The sequence below is a fragment of the Chiloscyllium plagiosum genome, unplaced genomic scaffold (genome assembly GCF_037043375.1).
Source record: "Chiloscyllium plagiosum isolate Xiang-an unplaced genomic scaffold, Cpla_swu_hap1 HiC_scaffold_3, whole genome shotgun sequence".
Taxonomy (NCBI): Eukaryota; Metazoa; Chordata; class Chondrichthyes; order Orectolobiformes; family Hemiscylliidae; genus Chiloscyllium; species Chiloscyllium plagiosum.
In genome coordinates, this window is record NW_028270141.1 from 31,079,335 (window position 1) to 31,091,498 (window position 12,164).

The following is a 12,164-nucleotide window of genomic DNA, read 5'->3' on the forward strand; positions in this document are numbered from 1 at the left end:
ACAGATGGCCGCACAGAACGTGAAAACAAAGGTTACTGAAGGGCTTCCCATACCATCGACGAAGAGACCAGTACTACGACTCTTGGGATTGAATGGGCTTTATCAGAAATACATAATGAATTTTAGCAGTGCAGTTGCTCCACTGACTGACTTATTGGACTATTGCAGGAAATTTTAGGGGACAGCTGACTGTCAGAAGGCATTTGGCAGTCTGAAAGCTGTGTTAACCACTGCCCCAGTCTCAGCCACACCTAATTATGCAAAGCCATTCAAGGTGCAAGTGATGTGGCCTTAAGTTTGGTGTTGGCGTTACAACATTTCAACATTTATATTGCCAGTAATATGCCTGAGGCAATTGTATATATTGATCCTAACCCATTTAAGTTTTGGGAGAAATTGGAAGACAAAAATTCCAAATTGTTTAGATGGAGCTTATTACTGCATCCATTCAATTTGAAAATTATACACGTGGCAGGATGAGAAAATGTAATTGCCGACACGTTGTTGCGACTTGGATGAAGACAGAGACTTTTGGTGGTAGGTGTAAGTGGACTAAAATAGAATGAAACAGTGAATGTTTGCATGCTTCGAGTCAATGTAATATATTTGTATTATAGTGTAGTAACAGAAGAAAACTAAGGGGTTTTAAAATGAAGCCCTCTTTGTACAATGAAGGCTTTTTTTTATGGGGGGGGGGAGAAATGGTGATGTGACAATGCTGTTTCTTTAAAAAAGAAACTTTGTCCTTGGTTTTTTTGAAGATAGGTTGTAAAGGCAGAGGTGCCAAAGTGTCTAGGTTTTAAGAGGCCTTTGGATTTTTTTAAAAAACAGTTTAACGGAAGAGGAGTGGTCAGTTCTCCCAGTTCAAGTTTTCTACGGTTTATTTTAAGCTGCAACAGTCACAAAGATGCGAGGGTCCAGAAGATTTGCAAGTTTCAGTAAAGGATTGCTCTGACTTTCTCGAAAATCTCTCTGGATGTTGTTCCCTCATGTCTGGAAGAATCGGTGTTTGAATTTACCTTTTTGCCAGGGGATGTGTGTAGAGGGTGTTACTATATTGGAACAGTTAATTAGTTAAGCTACTGTATTGGGTTGGTTAAGTTTTCCAATAGTTAAGTTATGCTAAATTCTGCTTTGTTTTGTTCGTGTTTCAACTGCAGTGTTTAAATAAATTCTGTTTTGCTTCAAGCTGAATGGTTTGACCAGTTGCATCCCTCTGGGACACCCACATCACACCTGCTTTTAAAATAAAAAAAAGTTAAAGTCTAGGCTACCTTTTTGAAATATTTTGAGGGGGGTCTGGCCTGGTCCATAGTAAGTGGAAGGTTCAGCAATAGTAATGATGTTAAATATAAAGGGGAGCTGGTTAGACTTAGGCTTGTTGGAGATGATCCAACTTGTGTTGTGAATATCGCTTGCTGATTATCAACTCAAGTCTGGGTCATCTATATTTGTAAATGTGGCTAAACGCAAGGCAATCAGTGCACATATTTTCTTTTCTGACCTTATGATGGAGGGAATCCCATCAATTAAGTAGGTCAAGATAGTTGGGCCTAGGATACTAGCTTGAGGATTCCAGCAATGATCCTGGAGTTAAAATGGGAAAATGCAATAGCAAAAGAGGAGAACATAAAAACTAGGAATAAGAGTAAAGACTTCAGCCCCTCGAACCTGCTCAGCCATTTAGTAAGATCATGGCTGACCTCAACTCCACTTTCCTGCCCATTCTCCAAAACTCTTCAGCTGCTACTAACTAAAAATCTGTCTAACTCCTCAAACTCTTTTCACTGCCCTGCACACTTTGGAGTTGTGATTTCATAGATTTGAGTGCTTGCAAGAAGTAATTCCTCCTCATCTATTTTAATTCTGACACCCCTTATGCCGAAACTATGACCTCTCAATACAAAGGGAAAAATCCACTTCATGTCTTCTTTGTCAATCCTCTTTAGTATCTTGTATCTTAGTTAGAGAGTTTAGGCCTGAACTGTTCAACCCTGCCACGTAAGACAAGCTTTTCATCTCTGGAATTAATCTAGTGAACTTTCTCTGATCTGCCTCCAATGTAATGCCATCCTTCCTCAAGTAAGGGAACTAAACCTGAATGTCATACTCCAGGTGTGGTTTAACCTTGTACAATTGCAATGACACTTCCCTACTGGTGTACTCTATTCCTTTAGCACTAAATGTCAAAATTCCATTTGCCCTCTTTATTATCTGCTGTACCCGCACACTAGCTTTCTGTGATTCATACTGAAGGACACCCCAGTCTATGTGAACTGAAGCTTTTAGAACTTTCTCTTCATTTCGAGAATACATTGCATTTTTATTCTTCTAACTACAATGGTAACCTCACACTTATCCACATTAAACTCCAACTTTAAAATTTTGGCCCATTCCTTAGCCTATCTACATCACGTGCTGTCCAGATGATAATGAAAAGGACTTTGTAGAACTACTTCAGCTGAATGTGCCTTTGGTGTGTTGGCACCAAGGCTGAAACTGGGTGTCTATCTCATTTTATAATTATTATATGTTATTATTGCAGTTTCCTAAATCTGAATGCCATGAGACATATTTCAGAGATCAGTTAACAGTCAACCACCTTGCTGTGTGTCTGGATTTACAGATTGACAAGATTAGGTTTGGACAGCAGATTTCCTTCCTTGAAGGGCAGTGGTTAACCAAATAAGTTTTTAAGAATAATCCAGTATTTCAGCGTCACTAACATGATTTTCTTTTCTTGCAGACATTCTAAATACATTTACATTTTCCAATTACTTCAGTGAAATTTGAACTCATACCTCAGACCATTATTCCAATCTCTGGACTAACAGTAACACAGTTATGCTTCTCATGGTCTGACAACTCCACTCTGAAGCAATTACTCATTTCTTCATACATTAAGGAATTGTTGCTTAATACGAGAAGAAATGACAACAGTGCAACTCTATCACTATATTCAACCATCTGTAAAAATAAACAAACTAAGAGTATATTCATAAACTATTGTTCCTAAGTAAGTTTATGTAAAGGTAAAGTTGGCAAGTCCTTGAGGCAGCTGTCACATTACGGGAGACAAGTTGGTGGTGAGTTTACCTGACGGTCATCACGCCTCAGGTGAGGTGGGGGGGAGGTTAAGATGGGACCTTCATGTAAACCTCAGCTGGCATGGGAATTGAATTCATGTTGTTGGTGTTAAACTGCATCACAAACCAGGTGTCTACCTAACTGACCTAACCGATCCTCTGTAGGTTTATATACTTTTTAATTGTCCAATCGACATGGATAGTAATACCAAAATTGATAAATTTTCACCATAATAAACAAATTTATTTCAAGATGATGAATTCAATCTTTCAGAAACAGAAGTTATTCCTGGTCTTCATGTAGTTCCCAAGGGTACACAGATCATACCCTGGATAGCTGAACGCAAGTTGGACACAACACTTGCCATGTTGACAGTATGAAAGCAATTTTGATGCATCCCACTACAGGATTCTAGGAGGAGTTTTAACCATTTATGTCTTTCTAAAAGGACCCAGACCTTTTGGCCCAAATCGTGAAGATTGATACTTCTAGCTCAAACAGAATTTTTAATTACTTCAGTGCTTCTGTGAAAGGACTGGATTTATTTCATTTACAAACCTGCAAACATACAGTTACACTTCCCTTTTTTTTCCATGCGTCACTGCCCAAATCTTTAACGACTTAAATGTATTTTTCAATTCTTTCTACAACAGAGATTGCTAAGCATGCAGATTCCTCTGCACTTTGCTGTTCCATGGCAGCATCAGATGCATTAAGAAATCATACAGTAGACCAATTAAAGACTTGTCACCTTTAGAAATTTTTTAAGAGTAGCAACAATAAGCTGGTGAGTGCTGTGTTTTAAATCACACAGTTGAAACATGCCCTGCATTTATTAAATAGGTGGCTCAGTGGTTAGCACTGCTGCCTCACACAGCACCAGGGTCTCAGGTTTGATTCTAGCCTTGGGCGACTGTCCCTGTGGAGTTTGCACATTATCTCAGTGTCTGCGTGGGTTTCCTCCGGTTGCTCCGGTTTCCTCCCACAGTCCAAAGATATGCAGGCCAAGTGAATTGGCCATGGTAAATTGCCCATAGTGTTAGGTGCATTAGTCAGAGGGAAATCGGTTTGGGTGGGTTACTCTTCGGAGGGTTGGTGTGGACTGGTTGGGCCGAAGGGCTGTTTCCACACTGTAGGTAATCTAAATCTAATCTAAATTAACATCTGGAGTAATTTAACAGTTTCTCAGAATAGGAATGGCTGAACTCAGAATGGCACAGTTGAATTTCATTTTCAGTCAGGCATCACATGTGGATCTTCCCAGACCATATGCCTCTGAACCTCAGTATGTGATATTTATCAACAGAGCTATAAGAAACGCACAAATCATTAATATGCCAGAATTTACTCTCTTGATAACAATGAGTCCAATGGCACTCACTTATGTACAAACACAACAATAACTTTAGATAAGGGATAATGCATTGTTAAACATTAATATCCAAAGGTTGTTGTCAAAATTGTTACCATTCCACTAATACCTCAGCAAAAACTGCAGTGTTCTCTGCCTCACCACTGAAATGCATTGTGTCACAGAAACGGAACTTTGCAAGCAATTTTATTGTTAGCATGTCCCTTTAAACATATGAGTTTGGAGAAATGCCCATATAATCGGATGGACATAGGAGACATATTTAAGCAGAAACTCACTGAAGTGCCAAATTATAATTTTAACACCTCACATAGCATCTCACTGAAAAGAGATAGCTGCAGCTGAGATGTGGCAAAAAAGTCACATCTGCAAAACCAAAAAGGATGGTTTTGTGTTCATGACCAAAAAGGATGTTGTTAAGATTTCCGTTTTTGTTCAAAAGTAAGGGAATAGAACTTAAACAGGCTCTTGAATATTTAAGGAAGGTGTGCCTTCTAGGTGATAATCAGATCCAGGAAAAATACTCAAAATAAAACAATTGTTCAAGGACAGTTGAGATTTTGACTTGGTAAAACTTAATAAAAACCTGCTGTAGAGCTGTGAATAACTCTGCTATATATCATGGCGTGACATAGAACAAAGGTGTTTTCATCAGAGATATTTCGTTAGTCAGTTTATGGATAACTTACCTTTTCCTTTAGTTTGATATATCAGTTGTCTGTTCATTAATATTCGACTTTAGTTGATTTCGATTGTGCTTTACAGTCAAAGTCCAAGGAAGTGATTTTTAATTATGTTTTCTGTTGGTTGCTTGGGCAGCCCATAGCTTTTGACCATCAGAGCATGATGAAGGTCTTCCTTTCTCAACCTCTTCCCTCACCTGAGGCACAGTGAGCCTCGGGTGAAGGTACTACCAGTTGCTGGTCTTTAATGAGAGAGCAACCCTACAGTCCCCAAGGATTGTGGTGGCTATAAAACATCTTTCTTAAGAAACTGCTACAAATCTCCACTTGGTTCACAACAACTGAAGAGCGTGTAGATGCTAAATTTGGGAGTTAAACTTGACTCAGGAGTTAAGTTTCATCATTACTAGTCCAAGTACCCTTTTACTACTACTCAATGGTAATTAAATACAGCTTCTGTCGTTGAATATTAACTATTCAAATGTGTAGTCACATTCCATCAGATTCTAATTGTTGGAGGTTTTCTTTGCTCTGTTTTTCCGTTATTAATCTAAGCTGCATTTCCCTCTCTTTATTTTACTTATTCTACACTGAACATCCACACTTTGGTTTCAGACTTTATACGGTTGATTTCACAATCCTTCAATCTTGTTCATTAACCAGGTATGTGGTTGCCACCTCTGTGCACTCTGGTTCCAGATTTCCTACTTACCTCACTGGGCCATTATCCGCCCACACTTTAAGCAAATTGTCAGGTAGTAAATTAAAAATTTTACACGAGTATCTATGTCTGCCACAGCAAATTCTGGTCTTCACTGAATTTTGGAAGTAATGTCCTCACCTGGCATCAATTAATTTTAGGCATGGGTGACCTGACAATCACAATAAAATCAGAACTCTTTTCCATTGTAGCTCCTGGGCCCAATCACTTATCAACAGTGTCATGAAGTACTTTGCATTTTAAATGTTCTATTTCACATGTTATATGTACACAAGATAAACATTCTGTTTATAAACCAATCAGGAAAAGGAAATCAAAATTTGGCATTTTGATTTCTAAATATTTAAGGTGTTTCATAAGAAATTTGATAAGTTAAGGGAAAATATAATTAAGGATTCAATACATTTGACAATAAAATGGTAGAGGAGAGTTAGATTATTCAAAAAGAGAAATTGCTTGGTTGGGTAGAGGTACTCACAAAACATCACAGAAATCTTCTGAACATAATTTTCAACAGTAGTCAGAGCATGGGAACTTAGCAAATAACAAAGCAATGAAAGGTAAGAAAATACATATATACAGGTCTAATTATAAAGGTACTGCAGTTAACTTATGGAATAACCGGGGAGTCCATAGGATATAACAGAAGGTAAGGCAATTGGCTTTTACAGCTCAAATCTAAGTCTTTGCAAAATTAACTTGGCAATATTTCGGCAAATTCCTGGGGATGTGGAAGAAAATAAACTTTAACAAGTTGTAAATGGAAACAAAAAGCAAGGAAACATTGAAGAGAAAATAAACTATCTTGGGAGTACAATGAAACAGGCAAATGGATTTCAGGGTGAATGTCAAAGGCAATACTGAACATGCAGACTATCCACTTAGATCGTATGAAACAAAGAACTAGATGCTGGAAATCTGACAGAAAAACAGAAATTCAGAAGGTCTAGCCACATCTGCAGAGAGAAAACACAACTGCAGCCACACCTGCTGAGTTTCTTCAGCAACTTTCACATAAGTTATAATAATTTCAAAAGGATGTAATGCTATATATTTTCCTTTCCTCTTTCAGGGGATGTGAGCCTGTAGTGTTGGCCACCTTTAATTTCTCTGAACAGAAGTGCTAAAAATCAAAGAATAAATTATTTTTACCATACGAATACAGAGCAGAAGTAGGCCATTTGGCCCCTTGAGCCTGCTCCACCATTTAATAAGATCATGGCAGATCTAATTGGAACCTAAACTGACATTCCCACCTACCCCGATAATGTTTCATCCCCTTGATTAACAAGAATCTATCAACCTCCAAATTAAAAATATTCAAATATTCCACTGCTTTTTCAAGAAGTGAGTTCCAAAGACTCGACTTTCTGTGAAAAAATAGATTTTACCTTGTGTGTTTTAAATGGACAGTCCCTTATTTTTGTAAAGTCATGCTAGTTTGAGATTCATTGAGGAAACATCCTTTCCACAGCTACCCTGACAATACCCCTCATTTTTCTGCATGCTTCAATCAAGTTTGCTTCTTCTTCTTCTAATTTCCGGTCGTTACAAGCTTAGTCTTTCCAAATTTTCTCCGTAAAGCACCTCACCCACCTGTTCTGAAAGTGGTTCACTGGACCCAAAACGTTAACTCTGATTTCTCTCCACAGATGCTGCCAGGCCTGCTGAGTTTATCCAGTAATTTCTGTTTTTGTTGCACTCATTCTACTTATTAGTGCAGTAATCCATTTCTAAACTGCTTCAAATGTTTCGATCATCCCTTAAAGAAGGATATTGTGCATTGTACCTCAGGTGTGGTCTCACAATGCCCTATATAACTGAAGCATGACCTCTCTACCTATGTATTCAATTCCTCTCATAATAAATGATAATGTTCTATTAGCTTTCTCACTACACCTGGATAATTCATACACAAAAACACCCAAATCTCTGGACATCTCTGAGCTCTTTATTCACTCACTATTCAGTAATATCTTTTTTAAAATCCTTCCTGCCAAAATAGATAATTTTACATTTTCCATGTTTGCCCACTCGATTGGCCTATCTATATCCTCTTCACAACTTAGCTTCCTATGTATCTGCGTCGCCAGCAAATTCGGCAACAATGCCTTCCATTCCTTCTTCCAAGTCATTTATAAAAATGGCAAATAATTCAGATTGGAGCAGTAACCATTGTGCCATATAACTCATTACATTTTGACTGAAAAAGACCCATACCTGTCTAGTCTGTATTCAGTTATCCAGTCAATCTTCCATCTATGCCAACATATTGGCCCCCCACCCCCAACTTTCTGCAATTATCTTGAATTTTCGCAAATCTGTTAATTTATTTTGCATTTCCTCAAATTTTTTTTGGCAAAATACACTGAAGAATGGGCGATTCTATAAGGTTAACATACCCAGTCAAAGGACAAAATCCAACATCCCTGGGCAATTCCAAACAAGACATTCAATGTACGTCGTGGGTGTCCTGCGACAACATGAGTAGTTGTTTCATTCACTTGGTCTGAGAATAAAAAGCCACCGAGGTGTTTCACAACTTGCATTACAATAATCTGATTCCTGTTTGAGAAGAAAACACATGTAAAAGACATTTTAAATAACATACTATCAAGAAATTGTTGTAAAATGTTACGAACAGATTACATTGACTATACTAACAAAGAATTACTGTGGAATGTTATGAACAGATTACATGGACTAACTGGATCCAAATGTGATAAGGAAACATAGTTCATACAAATCTTCCCAAGTTTTAATTACACATCTTTAATTTTTAAACATCTCAGTACTTCTGCTCTTTAGTAAGGTCTTAGGGAATTTAAGGTATAAGGGGAAAGGGGAGCCAGTGTGTTAGGAGACGGAGACTGAGCAGGAAATAAAAGTTGAGACTGAGGTTCATATGGCTACACACTTGCCTCGAAGCCCAGCGAGTGAGAGAGGGAGGGAAGCCAGCAGGGGAGGAGACTCAAGAATCCGAAACAGTAGGGTAAATTAAAAGGGACAACACAAGAAAGCTGTAAATTCATTAGTTGGTAACTGCAAATTTGTTAACCTATTCTAAACTTCTTCCAGATTAAAAGTAAATTGGACAAATATTTTACAGATTAAAAACTGAAGACCAGAGAGAAAATTAAAAACATAAAATAGAAATTTATTTAGTGATTTGGAGATACCAGGCCACGTGATGCATTGTATCGACATGACAGAGCTGGTGGACTCCATTGTGGTTCACAGTGACCACATCTGCACAAGTGTTGATTACTCATGGAACTCTGGCTCAGAGTCTGAGCTTCAAACATTGTGGCACATCGGGGAGAGGGTAAGTTTCCTAGGTGATGTGCTTCAGGAGGCAGTCACACCCTGTAGGTTAAGTAATTCAAACCCTGCCAGTGGTCAGGGTCAGAAAGGTGTGATGACAATAGAGGCAAGTAGAAGAAAATTAAGTTAGCATTGGAGGAGCCTCAGATCTTGACCTTGTTCAACGGGTATGAGGTACTTTCTCGCTGTGTGGAGAGGAAAAGGGGTGTACCTTTCACAAAAGATAAGAAAACTGACCACTGCACTATGGTACAGGAGGCCAATCAAGCAGGGATAACAAAAAGAAATGTGGTAGTAGCAGGGAATTCTATAACTAAAGTTACAGATAGCACCTTTCTAAGCAAGAAATGAAGTTTAATCAACAGCAAGAAGTGATAATAGAGTCAGAAGGTATACAACCTGTGTGGTTAGAGTTGAGGACCACTAAAGTAAAAAGACCTGAACGGCTGTTATGCAGAAACTCTCTAACAGTCGTCAGGAAGTTGGGCAGACAACATATCAGGACATAAAAGAGACATGTAAGAAAGGCACTATTAGAAATAATCATGGGAGACTTCAACATGCAGGTGGACTGGAAAAATGAGGTTGGTAGCGAATCACAAGGTAAGGAGTTTGGGGAAGACTACAAGATAGTTTTTGTGGTGGAGCCAAATACAGAACTGGCAATTCTGGATTTGGTGATGCGTATTGAAGCAAACTTAATTAGGCAGCTTAAGGGACCTTAGGGTGCAGTGACCATAATATATTAGAATTCACCCTGGATTTGGAGAAGGAGGAGTTAGAATCAGATGGAAGACTATTACAATTGAATAAATGTAAATACAAAGATGTAAGGGAGAAGTTGGCTAGAATTGAACAGGGAAGATAATGGAGCAACAATGGTAGTAATTCAGGAGGTACAACAGAAATTCCTCCCAAGGGAGGAGAAACACACGAGAGGACTAGGCAACCATGGCTGACAAGGGAAGTCAAGGACAGCAAAAAACCAAAGGAAAAAACATGGAATATGGTGAAGATTATTACAAAGCCAGAGGAATGGAAAGCTTTTAAAAACCAGCAAAAGACAACTAAAAAAAAACAATAATCAGGAAGAAGATGAAATAGGAGAATAAGCTAACTAGCAATATAGCAAAGAGATTGCAAGAGTTTTTTTAGATCGTGGGCGGCACGGTGGCACAGTGGTTAGCACTGCTGCCTCACAGCGCCAGAGACCCAGGTTCAATTCCCGCCTCAGGCGACTAACTGTGTGGAGTTTGCACATTCTCCCCGTGTCTGCGTGGGTTTCCTCCGGGTGCTCCGGTTTCCTCCCACAGTCCAAAAAAAGATGTGCACGTCAGGTGAATTGGCCATGCTAAATTGCCCGTAGTGTTAGGTAAGGGGTAAATGTAGAGGTATGGGTGGGTTGCGCTTCAGCGGGGCGGTATGGACTTGTTGGGCCGAAGGGCCTGTTTCCACACTGTAATCTAATCTAATCTAAAAACTATAAATGGCAAGAGGAAGGCAAAAGTAGATATCAGACCGCTGGGGAATGAAGTTGGAGAAGTGGTAATGGAGAAAAAAGAAATGGAGGAGGAACTGAAAGATGCTTTTTGCGTCAATCTTCATGGTGGAAGATACCAGACACATACCAGAACCTCAAGAGAATCTGGGCGTTGAGGGGAGTGTAGTGGCCATCACTAAGGGGAAAGTGCTGGAGAAGCTGAAAGGTCTGAAAATGGATAAATCACCTGGACCAAATGGACCACACCCAGCGTTCTGAAGGAGATTGCTGAGGAGATTGTGGGGCAATCACAATGGCTTTCAGGAATCACTACAGTTAGAGGGGATCCCAGAGAACTATAAAATGGCTAATCTAACACCCCTGTTTAAGAAGGCAGGGAGGCAAAAAAACGGGAAATGACTGGCCACTTAGCCTGACCTCAATCGTTAAGATTTTCGAATCCTTTATTAAGGATAAGACTGTGGAGTTGATGGAAGTGCATTGTAAAATAGGGCTGAGTCAGCACAGCTGTTTCGGGGGGGGGGGGGGGGGGAGGGGGAGGAGAGGTGTCATGCCTGAAAAATGTATTAGAATTCTTTGAGGTGGTAAGGGGCAAGTTAGACATAGAGCGGGTGGACATGATCTATTTGAATTGCCAGAAGTTCTTTGACCAGGTGCCACACAGGAGGCTGCTAAATAAAAGCCAATGGTGTTCGAGGCAAAGTACTGGCATGGATAGAAGTCGGCTAACTGACAGAAGGCAGTATGTGTGAATAATGGGGCCTTTTTCAGGATGGAAGCCAGTGACCAAAGTTCTGCAAGTGCTGGAAAAGCACAGCCGATCAGACAGCATCCGAGGAGCAGGAAAATCGCGCTGTCTGACTGGCTGTGCATTTCCAGCACCACTCTAATCTAAACTATGCAAGTTCAGTTGACAGTTCGGAAGTCAAATGCAATGTTAGCATTCATTTCAAGAGCTGAGACTGTATACGGCTCTGGTCAGAAAACATTTGGAATATTGTGAGCAGTTTTCAGCCCTATATCTAAAGAAGGATATGCTGGCTTTGGAGGAGTTCCAAAGGAGATTCATAAGAATGATTCGGAGAATGAAGTGCTTGTCATATGAGGAGACTTCGAGGACCCTTGGTCGATACTCTATGGAATTTCAAAGGATGAGAGGGATCTCATTGAAATTTACAGAATACTGAAAGGTCTGGATCCAGTGGGCGTGGAAATATTTCCACTCATAGGGCACAGCTTCACAGTGCACAGATAACCCTTTAGAACGGTGATGAAGAATTTCTTAAGCCAGAGGATGGGCGAATCTGTGGAACTCATTGCCATAGAAGGCTGTGGAGGCCATGTCATTTGAGACAGAGTACACTTAAAATGAAGATAGACAAGTTTTGAATGGTAAGGGGAACAAGGGCTATGGGGAGAAGGTAAGAGGATAGGATTGAAAAGCGTATTAGCCACGATCAAATAGTAGAGTAGACT

At 39.6% G+C, this 12,164-nt stretch overlaps 1 protein-coding gene across 2 annotated transcripts in view; it reads right to left on the reverse strand.

The window, feature by feature from the left end:
* Positions 1-12,164, reverse strand: part of mcph1 (microcephalin 1) — a 330,444-nt gene that overhangs the window by 203,531 nt on the left and 114,749 nt on the right. For both annotated transcript variants that reach the window (XM_087978353.1, XM_043679276.2), the window contains exon 12: positions 8,266-8,428. In XM_087978353.1, the coding sequence (XP_087834479.1) occupies positions 8,266-8,428 (163 nt within the window). The remainder of the gene's footprint in view (positions 1-8,265; positions 8,429-12,164) is intronic.